The sequence below is a fragment of the Pagrus major genome, chromosome 10, assembly GCF_040436345.1.
Source record: "Pagrus major chromosome 10, Pma_NU_1.0".
Classification (NCBI taxonomy): domain Eukaryota; kingdom Metazoa; phylum Chordata; class Actinopteri; order Spariformes; family Sparidae; genus Pagrus; species Pagrus major.
The window spans coordinates 19,224,896-19,251,571 of record NC_133224.1 but is presented as its reverse complement, the minus strand read 5'-3'; the positions used below and the strand labels follow the sequence as shown (position 1 = coordinate 19,251,571).

Below are 26,676 nucleotides of genomic sequence, written 5' to 3'. Positions count from 1 at the left end.
AATTACGTCTAATCCAGCTGACTAGAGGTGAAATTGTGAAAATAATGTAATCTAATATAAATTAAACAAGCCCGAAATGTTGCTCTTTACCAAAGAGGCCAACGTGTAAATGTTTGTAATACAATTTTATTTTACTACATGGACAGACATGATGCTCATCCATGAGAATAATATCTGGCAGTCATGTGCTGGTTCTCTTCGAATTATCACACTATTAAATCACTGTGGAATATGCTTAAATATCACCTCATTCAAAGACGTTAACATCATTTTCCAAGCATACCTTTCTTAATTAATCTGGTTTATTGGTTATTATTTACGACGTCAAGAAGTACTTTTATGACATCAAGAAGTTAGGTCTCTGGGGTTGTAAAATATCTCATCTCAATATAATATATAGCTCTGTGAGTATAAAAGTGTGATTAAATGGTTAAATGGCTGGCTGACCCAGGGAGACCGAATCATCTTGTCAAACCGATCTTTCCTTTGCCGCATCACGATGTGGTCCTTCAGTGAAATAGTACTGAAATTTAATCTTCACCCTTTATCTTGAGGACCTGTCTGAAAACCCTACAAGGACTCCTGTGGGCACCTCAGCCACAGTTTGGGAACCAACAGCGTGTAAGTAAACACCCAATGAGCAGAGTCAAGCCTGGTGCTCACTGACAAGAAGGGGGTGAACTGTGACACACACCCTCCCCTCCCCAAGGATGTAATTGGAGCAGACAGCAGTTGGCCAGGCCGGCCTGACTGACAGACAACAACAGTCCAAACTGAGCAAACCAAAACTCACACTGAAGACTTCCAGTAAGTTGCACTGGAAAATAAAAAGAAGACAAAAGACGTTGAGGAACTTGGATTAACTGACCGAGGATCTGTTTTAAGGAGGAGAGACGGTTTTAGGGGGTCGCCATGAGAGGCCTGGATCTGCTCCTGCTGGCTTGTTGCTTATGTAGCTTAAGCACATTGGGAGGTAAGCCACAAGCTGACACAACATGCCCATGTAATAGAGTAGTGGTCATGTTATACTTCCGAGAAATAGGAATATACTGTGTGCCCGGGGCATGGAGCAAGTTCTACTGGGGATATTAAAAGTATTCAACAGTGATATTTTAGCTGGAGAAGGTGCAGAGATTGACCAAACTTAATCAGAAGTGACTGGTAATATAGTACAGGTATCGTCAATGTTAAAATAATTTCGAAAAAGAGAAGTAAACTAACTTCAGTCATACTTCAGTCATAAGACACTGAATCTATGGTTGAATAGAACACAATCTAGACAACATGTGTCAAGTCTGGTAAGGAAACACACCACAGACACATTGTGGGAATAATAAACGCATATTATAACAAGACTAAAAGGTGTCACAGCAGTGCTTTATGCTAAATGCTAACATCTGGATGCTAACATGCTCACTGTGACATGCTAAAGTTTATTAGGTTTACCATCTTAGTTTTGCTAATCGCCCCTCAACAGGACGTACAGCTGAGGCTGATGAGGATGCCATTAGTTTTACAGATATTTGGTCATAAAATAAATAATTAATAATGAAATTAAAAAAAATAAAACTTGAATTTTGATGTGATTGTGACTACAGATGAACAGTCAGGGAATCACTGATGATATTTTAATTAATTCTCTCATTGCCTTGAATATCTGGAGCACATTTAATGACAATCCATCCAGCAGATGCCAAGATATTTCACTCATAACTAGGGTTTTGTTCTGACACAGATATCAGTCTCAGAAATAGTTTCGATACTGTCTAAAATGCTGGATTTGTTTTCAGCGAGTACAAAAGTTCATGTAGCACCTGTATGCAACTTAACAAACTTTTTACTGTGCAAGTAGCCAGTATCCATAAATGGCAAGTGGCTTGAGTAAGTCTACAGCAATAACACAACATCAATACAGGGTTGTATACAGATATAACACCGGTATTGAATCTGTACTCCATATTGGCTAATATGCAAAGTTCACATATCGGAATTGTTATTGGGAAGAAAAAAAAAGTGGTATTGGTAGGCTGGGTATATAAAATATCAATTCTCGTACCGACACCATTTGCTTGACTTCGATGCTGGTTCCTGAACTTTTGTCGATACCAATTTTATGAAATCCGTTTTGACAAAAGATTACATTACTCTTACACTTGGAGAGCCCAGTCTCTGGGTGTAACTTATAGTCTTTTTCTTGCATGCCTCGAAACACTCACCAGCGCTATTAGATCTTGGCACTACAAGCATGCTGCATGCTTACTGGCTTACTAAAGCTGATGAGATTAACCCCTTAGGTATTGAAATATGGTATAAATGACAAGACACCTATCGATACTCGATAGTATCGAGGCAATTCAGTTGCTAGGTATTGCAAACTTCAATGCCTAGCCCTAGTTATCGGAACATCTTTACTGAAAACCACAAAAGCAGCCACATTTTGGCAATAAAACAAAAGTGGATCCCCAATGTCATTAGGATTCATCCTCTGATCACCATGAATGTCTGTACAAAATGTAATTGCAATAGATTCATTTTTTGTTGAGATATATCAGCCTAGAGCAAAGTGGTGGATCAATCAATCAACAAACCGATGTTCTATCCCTAGAGCCTTTATTTCAAGAGTGCCTAAACATTTTAAGTAGCCTACATTCGAAAATTAAAACACCACAATTAGCTACCATAAAAAGATACACACCAGTGTCACACATTTTAATGGAAATGGTATAGAGTAGCAAATCAAAATAGGTTAAGACTGGCTTTTTGTCAGCTTTAGGATTTATTTCATCATTCTGTCAACTAGGCTGTGATAAGACAAAGAGCTACAAAGCCAGGCAACAAATGGTCTCTGAAATTCTTGTGTTGAACCATCAGTGTGGGTTTAAACAATGTGTAGCACTCTCTGAGTTGACATCTTACACTCCTCACAACAACAGACCAATGCAGGGCACCAATGCATTCAAGGTAATGTTGTAAGAAGGGGATAGAAGAATAATGTGAAAGAATAAACAAAGGTAACTTGAAATAGGAAAGGGATATCGTCTCGAAGGAAAAGACCTGTGTTACTGCTGACAGCAGTCGTAGTCTTAACTAAATATCATCAAAGAAGCTAAAGCCATAAACAATCATTGTCAGGCATCCATTTTTTAAAGAGAAATCAATGGCTTTCTTGCCCTCAGGCTGTTGATTTGATAACCGATCACTGGTTCCTGGACAAATACGGTGCACTCAACCCACTCAGAGAAAGATGTAGTTCTACTGACCTTTGTTGCTGTCATTGTCAACTTGTAAATCATATTTATCACTACTCAGTGTTACTCTGACACTGAGTAGTTATCATGAAGGAAAACAGCTGAAAGCACACTGAAGTGCCTTTTCGAGTGGGATGAGTCATTCTTCTTTGGTCGTTATTTCTGTCAGTTTTATTCATTGCAAGCATCCTTCACATACTCAGCATTAGCCTTCAACATGGTCTCACCTCACCTGAAAGGAGTGGTCTTTTAGTCTGACTTATTTACCAAGTCATTTAAACTGGGCAGGGAGAAGAAAATGCTAAATTCCAGTCTGCCGTGCAGCCTCGCCCATCAGCAGCCATGCTTCCCCGTGCCTAGCTAATGGGGGTGCCTTGCCGGGTGATCGTTGTCATTTATTCCTGTCAGGTCAGATCCTGCCGGGGCCACAGCTATGCCAAACGTGATGAATGCTGCGTCACCGGGGCTGCTGATTATAAATGCTTCTAACCTTCCAGCACTGACGAGGAAATGGGTGGAAGTAAAACTGAAATTGCAGTGGAATGCAAGCATTTGGGTTTTGGTAGTGCCTGTTTGTGAGACACTTTTATAGCTGCTGGGTAATAATACAGTCTGCAGGCAAGAAACAGGCAACAAGGTCTGAGGGGCATTTATCTTCTGGATTTTGACACTTTTTCCTTTGCTTTTTTATGGTATTTTTGGTACAGTAGTGTTAAATGTTAATGAAATTATGTTTTTTTTTACAGCTGTGTGTAGTTTTATGTTGTTTTCCATGTTGTTAGCGAATATATTAATCTGGAATTTGCTACTTTGTTAGGTTTAGGCACAAAACTACTTACTTGGGTTGAGGCACAAAAACTACTTTGATAGGTTTAGGCACAAAATCTATTGGTTACGTTTAGACACCAGTACTACTTGGCTTGGTTTAGGAAAAGACTATACTTTGCAATAAAAAGTTCAATCACTTACTTACAGCATCAAACTTAGAGGAATAGACACGCTGACCAAGCTGCTGTATTTGACACATTGGGAATGGGCTGGGAATGCTAATACCAAGTTACACAGCAAAGTAATATAAAAAACAGACATTTGTCTTATATTTGGGCCTCGGTCGCTTCACCGCAACATTTCTCCTTTTCAAAAAGTAAAACTCTGTCCAACTTTATCTTGTTACGAAGTCAGTGCAATCCCTACACAAGCCATCACTCCACTCTCTCTCCCTCCCAACACTCATTTGAAGTACCTGTTGCTTGGTCTATAGGATTTGCAGTCAATCTGAGTGGGTGGTGCTGCTGAAGGTGGGACTGTCTGGTCACGAAGGATCAGGAGGATGTTTCACTGACTTTGTTAGTTTGAATTTGAATAGATTTAATATCTCACTCCTCTAATTTAGTGACAACCAGTCTGGCCATCTCCTGCTGGGCGACACATCCTTCTACAATAACTAATTCTGGGAAGCATCCACTCGCTGTGCACTATTGACTCAGCCGCTGAGCTAGTGGGTTTGTTGCTTCACATATTTGAATGCACAGCACACCTTGCCTGCCAATCAGCTAACTTTGCCCCCACTTGTCACAAGTGTGATGGGTTTTGCACAGAGCACCCGGCAGAAACTTTAGTTAAAAGTGTTTGGGTTCATTTCATGAATTTTAAGCTGTGAGAGCGACGGGCAATGGACAATATAAATGGAAATTGGTTGACAATAAAGAACTTGAACTCAGCAGGAGTAACCACATTATTGCCTGCAGAAGTGAACATATAAATCCAGCTCCCACACTAATGAATGATGCAGATGCAGCTTAATTTGGCTGATGTTGAATTAAACAGACAGCCAGCAATGGGTTTCTCATAATCCCAACAAAATGATCAATCAGTTTGAAACCTGAAGTCCTAACTGAAACTGTCATATAAGCCCTCTATCTATCCGTCACAGGTGCGTCTGATGTGGAGAAGGCTCTGACCAAAACAGTCTTCACCAACTACAACCTTAAGGTTCGGCCAGCTGCCAGACCTGAGCAGAGGGTGGTGGTCCGTGTGGGCATGGTCCTCTCCTCCTTCGTTGGACTGGTGAGACATTAACACTCAAATATTTACACACATGCATGCACAACAAGAATATAATGATGCAAGGCCAGTTATACCAACCATGATAACCATCAGCTCAGCAGAAAGTGATGTTGAGAGCTGAAGTTCTTTTAACAATTCAAACTTGTAGGGCTGCTTTGAAGGCCTAAATCATGATACCAACATGAGTACAGGTACCAACACAACACCTGTGATAAAAGGTATTGAGTGCTTAAGGTGCAATTTGTATGATATGATATGGCCAGAATTTTAGTTTAAAATCATAAAAAAACAGATTTATGCCTTCTCACAAATGACACCTTTAAATACCTGGCCAATAGAAAATGTTGTAGACAAATGCATGTTTGTTTCACCCATGAACCTGTTGTTCTTGGTGTTGAAGTTTATTGGCAAACTAGCAATAACTTTATTACACTGTATATGAATCTAGTTAGGCTTACCCAGGCTTCGAAACAGAAAATTGTACAATATGTAGGTTAGTTTGCCTTTAAAATTGTGATTTTTGAGGCGCTTTATGTGCCAGTCAGGACACTGAACCTCCTGGGACGCCTGTATCCCATCTCTATCTTCAATACTCTAACTAATCCAGAAGAAGTGGGGCTCCTCAGCCTCAGGAACAGCTCTGTCTTTGATAAATACATATTTAAAAATCAACCCTGACTTACCCAGACAGATGTCACTGTAAAGGTTTTGAGCACAGTGGTGCTGAGGACCACCTATACACCTATAGCGGCAGATGACAGGATAACAAAGTGTTACATATTTAACACAAAATGCACTGCCAAAGTTTTCTATTCAAAGTTGTGCATATATCTGAGAGCCATCTGATTCTGAATTCAGTGCTTTGCTGGCCTGCTGAGTCCAATGGCACAAAGAGTCGTGCTACTGCTGGGAAATAGTGTTTTAGCAGCATGCACCGACTGGGCTGATGCCTGTGTGACTGCATTAAAATGTTTCAATACACACTCACTCACACACACACACACACACACACACACACACACACACACACACATGCAAGCTCACTTCTGTTTGTTAATAACCCCTTGGCTCTCTTCTCTACAGCACCCATATGTACATACCAATGCACATACCCCCACAGCGTCACATTTACATACACATCTACAGTGAACATGCTCCTTGCACCTCCACTCAAGGTCAGTCTCGCTCTGTAGAGGAAGTCACATGGGACCCTAACGAGGGTCCCATGTGAGTGGAATGATCTTGAAAACTGACCCACTTGGACGCTCAGAACTAGTCAGCCTGATAACAGCAGTGCTACTATTAACATCCCACCCAGAGGGACATCCTGAGGTGAATTCAAACACTTACAGGAAGTAAGTAATAGGTCATTGATGGGATAGGTATTTGTGTTTGTGTGAGGGTGAGGGTGAGATGGTTGATGGTTTAGTCAACCTCCCACTACCCCCCTCAACTCCCTGCTCCTGTCCCAGCTGTCTCCCTGACATTCCTCCCAGCGTTTTAAATAGCAGGCCTGGCTCAGGGAGGCTCCACCCTCCTGCTGGATAGACAATCACATACACGCAGACACACATTCATAGACACGTAGAAGCATCTTTACCAAAGCCTACGTCATGAACTCTGTCCTGGAAGTAGCTGGTGTGTGTCCAACTTTTACTCAAATGACTATCAGCTGTTTTGGAGCAAATATCAACAACTAGAGGCTGTATTTCCAGCATGTAGCCATGACTCTGGATGTGGGCTAATTTGTGTCATAACACTGTTTACATATGCACATCAGTTGAGTGTTGAGTGACTATTTAAATGGACATCCCCTATTAAGACATGCACCTCTTTACATTAATGTCATGGCCATATAGCACCGGGGTCTCCTTTCTGAATAAGCACCCTGGTGGTTTTTGCATAAGAGCCATAACAGTAGTCTTGCTAGGTTGGAACTAGATACCATATCACTTAACTACTACCCAGCTCTCTACTGCTGTAGTTGTGTGCTTTGTGCTAACTGGGTTAGCTCGGCTCCAGGGCAAATGTAATCTTCAGCAGCAGCAAGAGGTGAAACCTGCAGTAAGACAGAAATGTGGGTCTTGTTCTGGCTTCCAACAACATCTCACTCCTGTCATCTTAAGCACAGCATCAGTTTAACACAATAGGAAACACTTGAAAAAAACATTTAAAGTTGTTAAGAAGAAGGGAAAAGTAAATATGTTCCCCTTGAGGTTTAGAGATTAATTTAGCTATTATTATAGGTAGTGCAACTCTGGAAAAACAACATATCAGGACACGCAGCACAAGCCTCGCAAGGCTTTCCAAATAAACTTTAATGATGCATAAATCGTTCAAAGCATTGTCTCGACTAGAAGCTACTACAGAATGTAGTCTCCTGGACCAGCTGTTGTTGTGAACTGCACAGAGATTACAAACATTTCCTTGAAGGGTGACATTTGCTCATTGTTGCTTACCATATGAGGAAGTAATCGTTCGGCTGGCCTCATGCCTTCAGGTGAAACAGCATTTCTAGCACAGCAACATTGATTAGAGCCATGGATTTGTTTTGGACTCATCTTCACGCTCTGTGAGAAAGCCCTTTGAGCACTGCATTATTCATTCATTCACAACTTTATTTAGGACTCAGGAAATTAATTTAAGGTGGCAGTTATTTTCAGTGATGATTCAGTGATTAAAACAGCTACAATTTAACTGAAGTTTATTGTGAAAGCTGTAGCATTGCTACATTGCTCTCTCCTACTCTCTCAAGCGGAGATGGTGAGGTAAAGAAACACTGGAATATTGAAAATCACCACAACGCTGCCTGGGAGATGCCATTTTGTGAGACTGTTGTTTGTGTACAATCATTGACAGAAGCACCAATAACATATATTTATACATTTTTGTTTCAGAATATGAAAAATGAAGAGATGAGCACAACTGTTGTCATGAATTTGGTAAGTGTGTTCATGTGTTACACATCTTGTCGCCATTTTTTACTGTAAGCTTGTTGCACAGAAGCTGCAAATTGATTTGGTTGGTGGTGCGATATGTAAGAATTCAAACCTGAAAATGAACCTGTCGAATTCATACTAAAAGCGAACGGTGGGCAGCATATCGCCCAAGTTACCCACTAAATGTAGCTGCCATTAGCTAGTTAGCTCAGTTAGCCTTGCATGTAGCGGTCCAGACTAGGTGCATTGCAGGAGTGTTGTTGCTTACACCACTATGGACGAATGTTAAAAGGAGCAAGGCTAGCGCTCACACTAACTAGCACATATCTCTGCAACGCAATATATAGATGTCAAAATGTTAACTGTTATTTCGTCACATATTATTGATAATTTTAGTTAATTTGACTGTTTTCAACTAATATTCTTACATATTGCACCTGTAAGACACAAAGTGAATGGTCTGTCAGCGGTTTGTTTGAAGGACACTAGAGCTTGCAGGTTAATTAAAACAGAAAGCTGTATAAAGGGGATCCCCTGCACACAGTCTTCATTAACACAAAGTATTGAAAGTACCATTTCACTTTATTTTGGCCAACTCATCCGTGACTCCAGCTCCACAGGAAATGAGTGCATTAGCATAAGACCCCCTTCTTCATGTACAGCGCCAATACACTACACAAATAACCAAGTCGAGAACACTTGGAGTCGTCATAATAATAGTGTATGCAAAATGAAAAATTATGCAAATAGTGTTTGGTTATGCAAGGACAAATGCACAGAGGAACTGTCCCTGTTGAATCTAATTACAGCAGTGGGAGAGAGAAAAATTAACTGATCAAACGACAAATTGATCACATTTTGTAAATGCAAAGTTTTCTCCCTTCTGTCGCTCTGTTTTTCTCTTGCCCCTGCCCTTTTCACGTACGCATGTTTGATTCTCACATTACCGCAAATGTTAACAACACAAACAGTCTTTGCACTTTTCAAACAGGAGTGGACAGATCATCGGTTGTCGTGGACGCCCAAGGAACATGACGGGATCGAGGTGCTGCGTGTCCCCGCAGCGAAGGTTTGGCTGCCTGACATCGTCCTCATCAATAAGTAAGCACGAGCACTGGCATGAATTAATCAGAACCAAGCGTTGAGAGGAGAAACTGTTTGGCCACTTTCCTCCAGATTTCAGATTTTAAATTTTGTCTGGGACGGTTCCTTCCTGCCCTAAGGGTCCTTCCTATCTATTCTATGTGCCTATTCCTTGTGTGAAACAATATAATATCACAAAAATATGTATTATTTATTATGCCCACATTTTTTTTCTTCTGCTGTGACAGAGTTAAAGTCACATTTCTCTATTTATTCAGTCAGAGTCGATATACATCCACCCTGCTCGTTCCACTGCTTGTGTTGTACAGTTAACCATGCACGGTAGCTTTCATTCTTTTCTGTTAATTATATAAATCAGCTCTGAGCCTGTTCCTTACTCCTCCACTAAAGGTCATGATAAATAATTATAATCTTAAGTATTTAATCTTTAGCTTGATAGGAGGTGATGTTGAAGATAAGTCAGCATTGTCACTGTGTTTAACCCTCCTTAGGCTAGGTCAGCTGGAGGCATTCTAGACAGTGTGTCAGTGTCCACCAGCTAGCATGACTAGAGTATCATTTTCGATACTGTATCTGATTTTACATGATGCATCTGTGATTTTTTCAGTGCATTTTATTACTTATTGACTTATCATTTCTCCTCCCAGACAGCGGGAGCACAGCTCTTTTTTTCTGTGCTTTAGGTTCAAGGTGAATCATTTGTCATTATATAACACAGAGTTCCATAAAGAAATTCAAGTTTAAAACTGTGTCATGCTACAGAAACAAAGAACATACAGTACGTATAGTTATTAAGGTTTTACACATATATTCATACATATGTGATCACAGAGGAAATAGTTCTGTAGGGCATTTTTTATGTTTGCCTCTGGGTGAATGTAAACAGCAGTAACAAGATAGTGATGATATTATGGTCAGCGGATTCACATTAAAAGTTTAACATCAGTTTAACACTGTCCATTAACTTTTACAAGCATCAGTGACGTACTCTCTTGTCCACCTCTCCTTGTCCCGCGCTCTGTCGGCTCGGAACATGGCCATTGGGATTTCGTTTTGGAGACAGTTCTGTGTAAAGATGTGGGCACAGCAGTCTCTGATCTCTGATGCTTGGCCAGTGCTGTACAAAATAGTTCACCCGGTCACATTCACCCATTTTTAGCATGGCTCTCCTGCTCTCCTCCCTGGGGCAGTCCGGTTGGTCAAGTTGGATGGTCGAGAGATGCTGTGGCCAGTGGTCGTATCAAAGCCCGCTGCTTTTAATCGCAACCCATGCTTTCTTCTGTGGGAGAAATAAGGAAGCAATAGGGCCAAAAAATTACAGTTAAAAATACAAAACATTTGCTCTTCAGCATTCCATGTCTCGCAGGTTATTGATGCTCCACAACGATCATTACCCCTCACATCCACCAGGTGCAGTTGTGCCGCATCATACTTGTACCACGGCTCCATCATGTTTCTGTTACAGTTCCGAAACATCCCAGGAAGCAAAGGAAAACTAGCTTTGTCATGCAAGTTCATTTCACTCTCACTTTTCTGGCCTCCAGTGGCTGATATTGCGGCGGATTGTTTGCTGAGTGGTGGAGCCAGGACACCACACAGCTGCACCCAGTGGTCATGAGGCTAAACACCCAGTACAGCTACATTACAGTTCAGTACTTAAATACGTGAAAACCTCTGCCACAGCATTAAATTAGAAAATTTAGATACTCAAAACAGCGAGTGTAGTCTCTTTTTCTTATACCCCCCACACCCATATACAGTCCCATTAGCACCGCTGTAAATATCCCCTGTTCCATTCATCAACACTTTATAGGCAATTAAGCAGCATGGCTTCCTCAGATGATGGCATCGCTTTGCTACTTCAGTCCAGGAGGCGCTCACATGGAACCACACACATACACACAAATATGTACATGCACTCGAATGTAAAGGTGTGTACTCTCTTCTCTGTGAGTATGATCAATGTTTGATTTTAGCAGCAGCAGCACCTTCACAGGGACGAGGGTTTTCGTAGGGCCCGCTTTAAGGACACAAGCTTAGCAAATTAGCAGGGCCATAAAAACCAGGCGCGGCACCCTGACAGACGGCTAAATCTGTGTTTAATTGACTTGATGTCTTTGTTGTGTACGGTGTTATGAGCTTAACGGCCAAAACAGCGCTGTATACGTCCAACATTAGTGCTGCACTTAGAAGAGTCCTGTGAAATGTGTCGAGTTCCTCCATTTCATCCATGCCAATTAAAATGTTTTAGTGGGGTCTTGTAGTGTGGGACTGCAGCCAAATGTTGATGCACTCTATAGCTGTGGTGAGAGAATGGAGGGAGTAGTGTGACTGCAATAATCACACATACGAGATATAGCTCCTAAGATGTTACTCACTCTGACCACAGCTTTACCTTGTCTCTCTTTGTTTGTAAATGTATGCTTTATTGGAAGGTTGGGTGAAGTTTCGTAGTCCAGAAACCATTTCTGGAGCTTTACAGCAAAACAGAATTACAGCATTCTTCTAAACAACTTAAGTAAATGGGACTTTAAAATTTTTTTTCTGGTTGTGTGGCACATAGTTTTGCCAGTAAACACTGGATGAGGCCACTATACAAAACCCTCTGCTAACATGTCCTTCTTAAGAAATCTGCAAATATACATAAATACGAAAGAAATCATTCCCATTGTCTCTAAATCTCTGTTTGCAGTAATGACGGGATATTTGACGTGGCCCTGCATGTCCACGTTCAGGTCTATCATAATGGCAGAATAACCTGGACTCCCCCTGCGCTCTACTGCAGCTCTTGTGGAGTTAAGGTGAACATCAACACATGCACACACAAACCTCAAGCATTAAATTCCTTCCAAGCTGGCTCCCCTCTTCCTCCTCCCTGACCCCTGTACTGTCCCTGTTGTTTCACCGTATAGGTAGAATTTTTCCCGTTTGACTGGCAGAACTGCACCATGCAGTTCCGCTCCTACACGTACGACTCGACGGAGATCGAGATACAGTACGCGCTGGACTCGAAGGGCAAAGAGATCAGGGAGATCCAACTGGACGAAGGTTTCAGCGGTGAGAATATGGTTGGAAGGGAAGAGTTTTATGACACAGAGCACCATTTTTGAAATGAATGTAAAGTGAAATATTAGTAACATTTCCACAGTGAATTGCATTCTAGTAGTAGTTAGGGGGGATATATTAATTTGCATGAAACAGTGAATTACTTCTCGACTTCTTTTTTAATTTGCTCTCATGAGGCACTTTTTCCTTAATTTTGCTGAATACTGAACCATAGTCACAGCAGTTTTTTCCTCGTTGGCACTTTTGTTCGGACCTTCTTGTGTTATGCAGACTTGCTGTTTCCGCTGCAAAAGCACACGTTTTGCTGATGTGAATTTCTTAAAACGTTTCTCCAGAGAGCGGCGAGTGGCACATCAGACACAAGCCTTGCAAGAAGAACATGAACGATGATAATTACGAGGACATGACCTTCTACCTGATCATCGAGAGGAAGCCCCTGTACTACGTGTTGAACATCATCCTCCCCTGCATCCTCATCACCATCATCGCCATCTTCAACTTCTACCTGCCTCCTGATGCAGGTAAACCAACAATAAAGGATAATGTTTACCATGAGGTGAAGAGGTCTCCATTATGATGTGGCAGTGGTCGGGATTGTACTGACTCGTCATTGCTCTCTAAACCTGCTAATGCCATTTCCTAATTGTGTGTGTGGTCTGGTTGAATTGGGCAATCACACATTCGTCCAATTACTGCCACAAAGGGATTCAATTTCAGATTAGATAGTGTTTGCCGTAGAGCACTGCTGAATCAATAACCTTGAAAATAAAAAAAAGTAAGAAAGAGAAATCTGCCCCCAACTACTCGGAGTAATCCGCTTAAGAATGTTCACAAGCCTCACTTGATTATTTCGTAGACTGTGTTTGCACGGATTCATCGGGTAATCAGTCTGAAGCTGTTCACCACTTCACTTCAGCAGGTTTACTTTGCTCCATAAATACAAAGTCGAGGTTACTCTAAGGATGAACGACATGTGTACGGAAGCCCAGAGAGGCAAGTGAAAAACGTTTTTGTTTTCCATTTGGGTAGGTTAGGTTTAGGCATGAGGAGTAATTGGTTAGGGTTAAGGTAAAAGCTTTTCCTTCCATCTGTTTTTCACAGACGGAAAATTATGTTGCTCAGAAAAATGATTCTGACAAAACATTTTTTTAACCTGGCAAAACTTTATTTTTCACTCGTACCAAAGGATAAAAAAAAAGGTAGGTATCCTCGAAAAATTCTCGTGATTCAACAGCGGGGACGGAGGGCGTGGAACTGCGATGAGATGGTTTCTGTGTGATTTGTGATTTTGGTATTGCAAGCTGCCTTTGAGTGATCCCTTAATGAATTAGTGAGGAGGACGCAGAAACAAAACCAGCAGGAGCCGCACCGAATGCCGGCCAGGGTCCTGCTGGGGAAACCATCAATTTAGGCTAAGAGCAAAACGGTTAATGAAATTCTACTCAGTCCAGAAGGAGTCAAAATGACTTATAAAACCAAGTGGTGCTCGTGAATAAAAGCTTTCCTCCTGTGTATTTCCTTCATATGTTTCACCCTCTGCTTGTGGGCCCTCTCAAGGTCTGCGCTCCTGCTCAATCTGCAGACATGCATGAACACACATAAAGAACGACCCTCCCCTCCGACACAGAGACGAGTCAAGGACATTAAAGTAGTAATCCATGACAAACATTTTCTGTCACAACACTGCACTGTACTTCCCCGAGATGGCCTGTCAACCAGGACTCTGACATGTTGACCTTTGTGCTGATGCAGTGTGATGAAGTGAGCGAGGGGAAAATGCCACTGTGGGAGCACGCACGGCCCTGATGCACATCAGTTTCTCATTACCCACCAACTCTAACCAATCTGAGGTAAACACAGTTTGTAAGTGACCACTGAATACTCCGGGGAGGCCCCGCTCTATTGGCCAATCAGCTTCACTTTGAGTGGGAGATGAATTTTCCATTAGAGTCATTACTGGCGAATTACATGGACCAGCTGCTGCCAAAATAGAAGATCTCGCTCAGTTGAAGGAGGAACAAACCTCGTCCTTGTAAAACTTGATCAGTCGTAACTAGCTGTAATGGTTACTTTTGTCGAGAGTCAAGAGTGAATATTGAAGACCAACCTCCATGAAAATGAACATTAAGTAAGATCTTAAGTATGTTGTGTAACGTTTTCTTCCCTACCAGGAGAGAAGATGGGTCTGTCCATCAACGTGCTGCTCACCCTCACTGTGTTCCTCCTGCTGCTGGCCGATAAGATCCCAGAGACGTCGCTGGGCGTCCCCATCATCGTCAACTATATCATGTTCACCATGATCCTGGTCACATTTTCTGTCATCCTCAGCGTGGTCGTCCTCAACCTGCACCACCGCTCGCCCAGCACCCACCAGATGCCCATGTGGGTCCGCAAGGTGAGGTCCCAGCCTCCATGGGCGGAAGTCTAGAATGAATGAATGAAGTTGTTTGACTCAATTGATATTGTTGCGATATCGCGAAAAACAGCAAAAATATTGTAGGTTTCTCCGTAGACAGCTCATTCCACTGTGTACTCGCCATATTTCAGAGCAGTCTGCTAGAATAAGAAAGCTTTCTTTCTCTTGTGAGAGGATTTAGGGGGATGGGGGCAATTTGTGTCTCAGAGATGAGGGCAGTCTCTTCAACGTCCTGGCTTTCATTTTCTCAGCAGTCTGCATCAAATAGAGGCATGGAGAGCGATGTCAAAGTGATGTCATTAAGAGCCCAGCCATTCTCAGCATGTCCTCTGAGAGGGATGGAGGGGACGGACGGGGACGATTGGGAGGCAGCATGGAAACATTTTTATGCCTGCGTGTGTCCTGCTCCTTAAAGGGTAACTCCACCAATTTACACATTAAAGTGTGTTTACAGGTCTTGTGGAGTACTACTGCACATATTAAGTAGTATAAAGCCTTTTGTGGCTCCAGAGGAAGCTGCATGTAATCTGATAATATGCCTCCAGTGATGTCACCCAGTGGCTAAATTGCATTGTGGGAATAAAAAAGGCAACATCTCTGCATCTCTGATGATTTTTTTTCAAAATTGTCCACAATGAGTCCCAACAGTGTTATAGGAGTGCAGTACTAGACCGGACTTCTTTTCAAAACTGGTGCCTACATTACCCAAAATGCAACTTACCCACTGAGTGAAATCACTGGAGGCAATTTATCAGATTACATGCAGCTTCCTCTGGAGCAACGAAAGGCTCATATGCTTTAGTACTCCCCCAAGACCTGTAAACACACTTTAATGTGTGAAATTGGCGGAGTTACCCTTTAATGCATATTGCAAATAGATATATGAAATCAAATTATGTATATAACTATAATAACTATATATTTAATCAAGTACAAAAGTAAGACTGGTCAGTATCTCATTAAGCCTAATTAAATATCATGAATTCAATTAAGGTAATCCACCTAATTATGATAACAAATTAATGAATCAGATACACCATCAGATTGGGGATATCTGTTAATGAGCACAACTCTTTACAATGTGCACATATTAATAATGAGGGTGTGAATTTGCAAAACAAAATAAAAGAATAAAAAATCTGTTATGTGGGCAAGCAACATCTCCATCACTGTAGTAATTTGGTGTAATGGAGGCTGTAGTATTTTATGTTCAGACAGACCGCTGGATAAAGTCGACACAGTCCTCCTGAATGTCATGTTATACCATTAACCTCCATCAGTGGCTGCTGCCCTCTCCGTACATTATGTGCAGCTAATTACAGGCCTGAGCAGCGGCTCTATACTCTGCTCTAACTTCTGCCACGCTTTCAGGAAACATTTACCTCAGACAGGCTCATACACAGGTAATGTGATTGATTTGGTCAACTGGACTAAGATGCTTGGTGCTGGATTTATGAAAGAGAAGGACATTATAGGCTCAGTTCTTGTTAGAGGGGCACTGTGTTTTGGAGAAGAAATTCAAACTCAGTTTTTCAATGTTTACAATTTTAATGAGGTAATAATTCACACTCAGGAATATTTATCTTTTCCATAACTGAATAAGCAAGCTGTTCTCAGAGGAAAGTAAGTATGAAACTGTGTTGTCAGTTTGTTTATTTGGTTTATTCAGTCATGGAAACAAAGAGAGTTTATTTAGTTTGTTAAGACATAAAAAAATCAGTCAAAATTTCTTCCCCAAAACTACATAGTGTACCTTTAACACCTACTTTTTGACCATCAGTGTCGTGAATAAGATTTGGGCACCAAACATTAGTAATGGGAAATGTACGGATGGATGTAATGGATAATAAGGTACGTATTTCTCTCAAACTGCTTGTAGTATAGTATATACTATATTTTTCTTAAAGCAGTACTAATCAATACTTCTATCCTTACAATGTATCAAATGACAAAGACTCACAGAGAACTTTTACCCAAGTATTTTCTGCATTTTTTTCAGCTCGTTGTTCGTGTTTTTGTCAATTTAAGTTCAGTTTCAGTTGTGTCCAACAGCAGGCAGTAAAAAAAAAGCTCTGTTTGTTACATGATCAGCACCAGAGAGCAGACGAACAGAGTTAGCAACTTCCAGCAGAGCATAGTGAAGCATTAAGCAGCCAAAGAGCCAGTTATAAACTAGACTAGTCTTAAACAAGGTTAAAAATATGAGAATATTGAACTTACATCAATCAGACAGCTACAAAAGCTAGAAAGCTAATGCTAATGTGTAAATAGGCAGATTTTTTTAATTTTTTTTTTAGCAATATGAACTTCATAATGTGTTTATGTACATGTATGATGTTTACATGTATGTCAGTGTATTGTTCTGCTGCCCACAAGTGGCTAAAACGAACAATGAATGCAGCTTTACATCTATGTGAGTTACTGAAGAGACTGTTAGTGATTTTATATTCATATATTACATATTTATGACAAAAGTAAAGTTTAAGTCAATATAAATCATCACTGACAGAATGGCATCTATCTACACTACTAATACAATAATTATATTCTGAAAAATGAGGGAAATATTGACTTTTCTTCTCCAAGCATTCTTTCATTACTGTTATTGTGCTCTTATGGCACCACTTCCAAGCTGGGCATTTAGCCCTGCCATTCCTCAAATGAATCTTCACATCAGCACAAATTTTAGTGGGGAAAACGTCTTTAAAGTCCCCCTCCAATCAAAAATGTGTGTTTCTTCTTGTTCCTACAGTTAAATGTCACTGTGTAGAATGATGTATGTGCAGAGTTTGACACTATAAGGCTGTTTCCACATTCGTTGCTGAAAGTGTACATTTTGTCTGCGCTCATTGGGAATCCAATTTTAAGAGACAGGCCTAAAGCATCAGAAATAGTTGAGAAGCCAATCCTGGTTTAATAATCAGGTGATGTGGGAACTTGAAGCCTCCAGTGCACACTGAGAATGGACTTTTCAGTAAAGAAGGAGACATCTCCTGTGAAGTAGTTAAAGTGGAGGAGCAGTAGATGTTTAAGTTTAAGGACTTTAAGAAGATAAAAAAGAACATAACAGAAACGCGATATTAGTCAGAGAATATTGTCTGGTGGGGATCTTAACATTCTGAGAAACATTTGAGTCTGAATTGTTGCTTCTTAGAACATGGGGAGAATCACACCTCCATTGTTTTACCTTCATCATTCACTACTCTAACTCCACTAATCCACCAAGACCATAGCCTAGACTTCTAAACAGTCAGATCATGAAAGGAAAATGGTCTCTCAAAAGCTTATAATTTCATTGTGTGCCTTCTTTGACCGATAAATTGTCGACTGTGCCAACACCGACACACTACATCAGCACCACGTGTCAGGGCTCGCTCTGTTCGGCTGCTCTTTGCCAGGATGGTGTCACCGTGTGTGTGACTCACTGCTCTGTACCGGACAGAACAGTCTACAGGAAATATGACAGGTGTTGTTGTGTACTGGGAAATGGGAGAGCAGATAGAAAGGTCAGAGGGGATCATGTGAGAACATGGGTGTATTTGATTCTGAGTGAAGGCGAAGTCGACCTTCTTTCTTTGAAACTATAATACAAGTCGAGCTGCTCCACCTCACGTTACGGTCTCCACTGTTGCTGCGGTACAGAGTGATCTTGCCAATGGGCCAATATTGACATCCATCTGTCAATACAGGCAAGCCAAAAGAAGGATATCCAAGCACTTCAAAGTGCAGATAAAAGAGCCATTTACTGAGGCAAACAGCATTTATGATATTGATCAGGACTAACATTTGGCCCAATGATTTGCTGTTTTATCTTCAAGTCAAATTCCTCTGGTGCTCTTTTGAAAGGCAGCTCCAAGTCTGACAGCCAAGGATTACCAACTGATGGTTATATACAAAGGTAGGAAAAGAAGATGTACTTGATTTTTCCCACACTTACTTCAATTCAATCCCACACTCTAGGAGGTTCCCACTCCAGGTGTAGTCCAGTGGAGTTTATGTTATTTGCTCAAGGACACCTTGAGAGTCGACGTTGAGGAATTGGAAAGCATTACCCATTCCGGTTTCCCCACCCACATCATTCAGCAACAACTGTTCTCAAAGGTTATCTCACCGCTGAATTCGTTTTCATTTGACTCATTTCTCAGCCTTAATAGGCAAATGCAGGTGTATTTCAGCAGTTCCATTAATCATGAAACAGAAACCCAAACAAATTGATTTTTATTAACCAGAGAAGACGATAGAAGTGTGGGGGAGCCCACGAGCTACTGACTCAAAGAGGAAAGCACAATTAAGTAACTGTATGTTTGCCGATGCGGTTTGAGTCAAAGAACTGTACATGAATGTGGTGTTAAACATGTGTCATTTCTAGTTTTAAGCGTCTGTATTCAAATCGGAAGACGAGGAAGCGAAAAGAAACTGTGGTTGATCTCTAGGTTTCATTTCTCTTTTCCTCCCAGATCTTCATCCACATGCTGCCTCCTTACCTGTGCATGCTGCGGCCAAAAGTAGAGACCCCCCTGTCCCTGGAGATGATGCCCCGGCGGGAGAAGAAGATAGTGTGCATTAGCAAAGTGGCTGACAATTACTTCATCCGCAAGCCCGACTCCTCCATCTTGTTCCCCAAGCCCAACAGGTGAGACCCATTATTCTAGGACCAGGGTCATATTACAGGTGTATGTATTAATGTCTGCGCTTGTGATATGCACTTTAGTCTTGCATGTACATATGTGAAAACCTGTGGGAACACTTTGAGGTATGTGTAGCCAACAGGCAAGTTCTATGCCTACAAAGCCAATGGAAAGACACAATTAGAAGCAAAGTCACCTGGGGCAAACTGGGTTGAAGTAATAACTCACTGAACTAATTACCAAGACCAGACCATCCTCAACAAGAACACAGTCGCGTTGTTGTCTATGCAAGCGGTTCATTACAGTGCAAATATATTTTTACTGTTAGGCAGCAACCTCTAATTATGACAGGAGCAAAGGAGGAAGTCAGGGGAGCAAACAAATCCAGGAGGACTACAGGGTGGATGAATGAGTCGAACAGAGGATGTTAACCCTGGAGACCACTGATGGTGTCACGTGTGAAAGCAAAAGTTAACACTTTTTTTTAAAACTCACATATACTTAGGTTGCATACTTAACTTATATTACTTATTTGATAATCTTAACCAAAACCACAATCTTTTTCCTAAACCTAACCAAACTGCGACTGTTAACAAACATCCCAAATCATTTGGTATGCCTGTCATTGGTACTCTCCAGTGGTCACATATGTATGTCGTTTTGGGAGCCATTGGATGTTTAGATCAATCAACCTATGTTACAAAGATATCATCATTTAAAAGATTGTTGATTTTTGTGCTGATTACATAGATATTTAATTAGTATTAGCTTCTGCAAACTGTGTTATATGATGGTATTTAAGTACATTATTAAAGATATTGCTTCTATATTAATAGCCTGTATATGTCTGTGTTAATATGACCTGGCATATTATGATATGTTATATATTTATATACTTTTATTTTTTTTCCAAGCATGATTTAGTGCATGACCTCAGCCTAAGCATGAGCACAACACATACAATCTTTGATTTGTAGTTTAACATCCACTTGTGATACATAATTGACAACATGTGTTGTATGTCAAAGGCATAACTGTGTGCAGTGGAATGGATTCTAAAACTTGTTCGGTAGCACTTCAAATCAAATCTCTCCCTGTGTTTAGTATTCATAGAGTTTCAGTCGCAGGTTATCTTGAAAATCAGCTGGCCAGCATTTCCTGTTTCCTCACAGCTTGCAGTCATCCTACGAAATAAATCCAACTCTCATTCTACATAAATAAACTTTACCAGGAACCACCGTTAACTCAAATATGAACGGACAGAAGTTTCACACACACCTCATCCTCTCATACCTGCGTCTCAACTGAGCCGATGTGTTGCACTGAGGTGTTTCAGGTGGTTCATCGCTTTGCTCCGGGCTGCACTTTGCCGGCTTCGCTCGAAACACACTTAGACATCTACCTAAAGGTCAATGTCACATATTACATGTCCTGTGTGTTAATATCAAAGTGTCATTTTTATGTGCATGTAGTAAAATCTGCACTGAATGTCAAAATCCAGTCATTTTTAGACACGTTGCAGGTAAAAACTGACCAGATAACAAGTTGTTTAAAGGTAGACTTTGCAGGATTTGTCAGTTTCTGTTGGTAAACATGCCATTTAAAGGTGCATTGAGTGCCTCTGGAGTATTATTATTTGTATTTGTCTGTATATATCTTTTTAGGAAAATCCTGCATAGTATACTTTATAAGTGAAAGTTAGCTCTTCGTCTTCTGACCTTTGGTTTAGACTGTGGGAGGGGTTACAGTTCTGCCACTGAAGCTGTTGAGTAAGGAGATGGATTTGGGCCGATGTTGGCACACAAAACTCTAACCCTAGTCTCTATACTGTGTGCACAGGAAGGGGGTGACATTGCTCAAGTAAACTTGGTAGAACAAGGAGCTGTACAACCAGCTACTTTTTTGACATCCCTAACTACACAGCCTCCCTGCTGCTCTGCTCAAATCAAAAGTCTTCCTCGCGCTCTGTAGCTGTCGCTGCCCCTCCATCCTTCACCTCCTGTGAGAGCTGAAATATGTCTAGAGGGAGAGACTGGAGACGGCAGAGAATCGTTGCTAAAATAATAATGACCCGCGCAAATCGACTTTGACACATTAGAGCGGGACGCCGCGTTTAGGTGAAAGAACGCGTGACAGAAGAAGTGAGTGGAGGGGGGGAGGGGCTCTATTAAGACAATTTGATGAGACAGCAGTATCTCTCTGGAGCCCACACATACACACACACCTTCTTAATTGGGTTTAGTGCATGTCTTGGCACCAGACGCAGCCAGTTTTAGTTGAATTAGTCTCCTGAACAGTCATTTACTTCTCGCTGATGAAGTGCTACTTTGGGCCACGTAGGAGGGAAAAAGGGAGGAGGGGTTAAGAGGCCAAATTGTGTCTATCTCTACCTCCTTCTCTCTCTCTCTCTGTCTCTCTCTATACATATATATATGTGTTTGTATATGTATCTGATGAGGCTACACCCCTCTGAGGTCACAGCCTCCTCACCTGCCACGCTCACAGGAGCAGCACGACGGCAGCGCTGCATTGTAAACCCCCAAACTGCTGCACTGAATACCAAGCAGCTCCACAATCTGCCCCGGCTGTCCAGGTTACACACCATCTTTACACTGTTTTTTCTAGATAAAAAACACAGTGCCACACTGCCCTCTGGTGGCGAGCTGTCTGACCTGCAACTTTCTTAGAACCTACAAAATGTAAGTGAAAGAGGTGTTTAATATTTGAGGTGTTTCATAAGAAAACAGATGTTAGTAAAAAAAACGCACAGTGCAGCTGGTCTGCAAGGAGGATAATATTAATTTATCAGAGCGTAATGTTGGCTCGGACAAGGTGACCTTTAAGTAGATGAGTTTTAGCAACTTTGTTAAAGGGGAATACTGCTCAGAGTTATAAAGAAAATACATCATCTCTGGTTTGATATTGTTAAATATGACTTTTACAAACATTGTATGAAGGTGCACACTTTTTAGTGCAAGTGTGAACTATGTGTTTCTGTATTATATTATTCTTGTACGTAACATGTCCAGAATTGTTGGGACATTTTTATTACCAGACATATATTAAGTTTAAAGACCAACTTCTTGGTTTAACTTTGACCCACTGCACTTGCCGTAGTTGGCAAAAGTGACTACAGCCTGTCTTCTTGTCTAACTGCTGCACAATTTTGTTTAATATTTGAGAGTCCCAGTAAAGAGAAAGCAGGGAAACATGTTGAACTGTGAGAACTGTTATTATAACCAATAGATATAATGGCCAGAACTACAAAAAATAGGTAATAAGTCAGAGGCAATGTCATTCCTCAAGCAAGCGTTTTATCCGTGACATCCTGCAGGGAGAGTCGTGCTGTATCACTACTTAAAGTTATATCAGTATTAGAGCTCTGTGTCTGACGCTCTCCTGGAAGCAGCTAATGAAAATCCAAGTGTCACTGCTCAAGGACACTCTGTGCAATAAATGCAGGCGGGGAGATCAGAGCAGAACAGGTTAATGAGTGCTTTGGGTTTCTTCATTTGATGCGTTTTCTTTTTTCAAAGGAAGACTTTTTAAAAGAGAAATAACACATTCGTCCTCCTACAAATTAAAAGTTGGATTCATTTGCATTCAAATGCTCCTTTCATCATTTTGCGGGGCTTTGCTGCAACTTGGACTGGTATGCCTGGTAGTTAGCAAGCAGTGTCAGCTAAATGTTTAACAAAGTTTAGCTAGATATTTATGCATTATTGCCATTACTGAGTAACTTTACTTACATCAGCAGGTGCCATATTCTCAGCGAAAGGTTCAACCAAGTTTCATCCATCCCTCCACTTTGCCTGTGATTTAACAGTGCTCTAGAAAGTCCTTCCTTGCAGCAAATTGCCTTTAATCACTCTAAATTTTGGATTTTTGACTTTAAATCTGTATTACGATTTAAATAAAGGATGAAAAACAAACAAAACGTGTCCTCTGAAAAGTAGTGAGCGACATCGACCTTCTCCCAGCTTCCCCCAGCAACTGCTGGCACACCACAGCAGCTGGCAGTTGGTAAGTGAGGGTGACAGGTAAACACAGAGCACACACACACACACACACACACACACACACACACACACACACACACACACACACTCACACAGACTTTCTCAGCCAGAGTCAGCAGATGCAGAGCGGTGACTCCCACACTGGCAGAGCGAGCCCGGGGAGCTCCTCTGACCTTTCTCTTTATTCCTCTCTGAATGACAGAAGAGTGCAAAGGAGACGTGCAGCCTGCCTCATAAACGCTGTACTATTTTACAGCTTTTAATTAGCTCGGGTCGACATCTGCTCGCACGTCGCCACATTCTGCAAGCTTGTGTGTGCGCATTCATTTGGTCGATGTGCACTCACTCTTTATATGGAATATCAAACATTGTGCATTGTTGATATTTTTTCTGTGACATTAATGCGTGCACGTTTGTGTGTGTTCTTGTATAGATATCAGCCGGAGGGCATGTGTACAGATCTGAGAAAGTTTATCGACGGCCCCAGCAGCTACCTCACACTACCTGAAGAGCTGAAGACAGCCATAGAGGCCATCACGTATATCGCTGAGGCTCTGCAGGCCGAGAAGGACTATGTAGCTGTAAGTTCACCTGAGTTCCATCTTTTCCTTTTCAACAATTTTTGTTCCTTATTGTTCGTTTTGGTTTCTGAACTCTGCCCTTTTTTCTTCTTATCCCTTGAATATTTTTTCTCATCCATCCTCGAACAGCTGAGGGAGGACTGGCAGTACGTAGCCATGGTGGTGGACCGCATGTTCCTCTGGATCTTTGTCATCTTCACCACTGTGGGCACCTTGGCCATCTTCGCCAATGCCAGCACGAACAACACACCCACCGACCCCTTCAGACCCACCTGAAACAACACTTGATTCCTCAAATGTGGTTAACAAACACTTGTGTCGAAGATATGTAATGGAGGCTGGATATTTTACACTTTTAGCAATGAACTTTAGTGTATGAAATGACACCAGTGCACTGAAACAGTAAACTTCATTGTGAATTTTATAATTATCAAGTTTTCATATCGGGCAACAAGTGGGCCGATACTGATACATCCGTGATAGGCAAATAATGGCCAATAATATCAGTCAACCAATACATATCAGTCAGGCTCTACAAAGAATCACTGTGTCAAACTGCCAAATGGTTCTCTGGGTGTAGTTCAACATCGGTCCATTGTGCCAAGAACTGAGAAACAAGCTTCAAACGCCCCAAAACCTCTCGGCCTCTGTATTGTTACATGTATCTTAAGCAGATGAAAATGTCTTCCCACTTCTCTTGATATAGATAGACCATGTGAACTGGGCATTGATTATTGCATGAAAAATACCAATTGAGCCAATGTTAGCGTACTAATGTGTATAAATGTACAGCTCTAAGCTATTGGTGTGTTTTGTTTTTTTAAGTGTTAGCCTGAAGAGTTTGGATCCAACGTTGGATTTTCATATGTGCTGTTCACACATAAACACCAAGACAAACCAGATGCTATAATGAGCAAGTTGCCTTTCATTTCCCTGTATCCAAATGTGTCGGAGCGTGGCACATGCTTTGTGGATATTCCCGCAACCATCGTAATCCTCTTTGTATTTTCGGCACTGGTTTTGCATTGGGGATATTCTTACGCCGGAGTGCGGAGCAGCATGCCACGGCCCAGTTCACCAGCTGCACCGATGGCCCGAGGAATTCTCATTACATGGGAGACCTGCGCCTCTTAATGTCCCGCTTTCTCGCAGATAAACACACACAAACACACACCACACGTCCTCTTTGTTCTCTTTCCACGATACACAGCGCACACCTGCCCTTTTAATCTTGTGCTTTCATTCTGTTTTTTGTTTTTTAAATAAAGATCTGAGGGGGGGATATCAAAGGCCCCATCTGTTGTCAGAATGCTGCCGTGAGAGTCGCGACCCTCGCTCCGTCACCTGCCCGCTCCGCTATTAATAATCCTTAATAATCCTACACACACATACACACATACACGGGCACTTGTTACCAGACACTGCTGCATGGGCTTCCCTGATATTTCTCTGTGTGTAAATACACTCATGCATATACCAAGTGAGAGCTGATGCATTTGAAGGCTGAAAGTCTGCAGTCATTCTCAGCAGCTCATTACAGCGACAGTGCTGATAGTGCTTCAGTATTAAAGACCTGGCTGCAGCATTGTCTGAATCGCACTCATTTCCATCCTACACTTATTATCTCACACTTTGACCTAGCATGAAACTGCTGTGGGATAGATACACAAAAACACACAGGTTCCACTTCGACTGATGTATTTATACTTGTAGTTGCGGCACGCAGGAGGACAAGTGGGAGACATTTTCCGTCTCTCAATTCCAAACTTGGGTCTGATTTATGGGCTGTTTGTGTTTTTGCACTGGCCAGCGTGAGAGAGAATGGAAAGTGTGGCCACAGGTACAACGGAAGGGAGGTAAAGTCGAGTCAGAGAAGGTGATGGGAAGACAGTATGAGTATTTTCTTATCTTGTGTAACAAACTAAATTTATGACCCCTGAAGTGCCGACATCAACTTCATAAAAAGCAGCATGAGGGATCCAAGAAGCAGCAGGATCCAGAGTTCGCCCCCGGGCCCTCACCTCATCGATCATAACTCATGTAGTCTTCACGTCTCAGAACCTCCATCACCATTTCTATGGCAACAACATCCACCTCTATTTTTATATCTTATTCGACATGCTTCTCTTTCTTGCCTCGAGATCACCTCAGATTCAATATCGGCAAGAGTGAGTTGCTCTTTCCCTGTTCGAACTCATGAAGCCGATGCAACATCTCTATCACTACTGACAACACCTCGCTGCTCCTGCCAAGAAGTTCGGTAATTCTGGACTTCTTTAGGTTTTTACTGGGGTATTTTCGGTATATTCTCTCATTGTAATCCCCTCATATACATTAACTTTAATGGCCCAGAGACATAAAATCACGTCATGTCAGCTTTGCTCTTCTGAATAGAGGCTTTTCTGCTTGACTAACTGCACTTTCTTTATCTCTCTCTTTTCTTTCTTGTCTCGACCCCTCTGATATCACCAAAATTGTGTCAGTGATGTGGTTCTGATCCCTGTTCTTACTATTGCTTTTAATTTTAACAATGGCTCATTTTACTGTTGCAGTATATAGAGGTTATTACAGGTTCCATCTCTATGGTCATCAATTTGTGCTAACCCAA

At 41.5% G+C, this 26,676-nt stretch overlaps 1 protein-coding gene across 1 annotated transcript; it reads left to right on the top strand.

The window, feature by feature from the left end:
* Positions 1–755: 755 nt before the first annotated feature.
* On the top strand, positions 756–24,971 carry chrnb1 (cholinergic receptor, nicotinic, beta 1 (muscle)). Its single transcript, XM_073475243.1, has 11 exons — positions 756–973; positions 5,182–5,315; positions 8,213–8,257; positions 9,246–9,355; positions 12,051–12,159; positions 12,271–12,415; positions 12,760–12,945; positions 14,596–14,819; positions 19,298–19,473; positions 23,921–24,068; positions 24,198–24,971. Exons 1-11 carry the CDS (start codon positions 913–915, stop codon positions 24,342–24,344), a joined length of 1,485 nt encoding a protein of 494 aa, XP_073331344.1. The 5' UTR covers positions 756–912; the 3' UTR covers positions 24,345–24,971.
* Positions 24,972–26,676: the final 1,705 nt, after the last annotated feature.

Excerpts from the sequence above, each read along its gene's own strand:
- chrnb1 (XM_073475243.1), top strand. The coding sequence starts at position 913 with ATGAGAGGCCTGGATCTGCTCCTGCTGGCTTGTTGCTTATGTAGCTTA. Across the intron at positions 974-5,181 it reads TAGCTTAAGCACATTGGGAG|GTGCGTCTGATGTGGAGAAG; the intron begins GTAAGCCACAAG and ends TATCCGTCACAG. Across the intron at positions 9,356-12,050 it reads GACATCGTCCTCATCAATAA|TAATGACGGGATATTTGACG; the intron begins GTAAGCACGAGC and ends CTCTGTTTGCAG.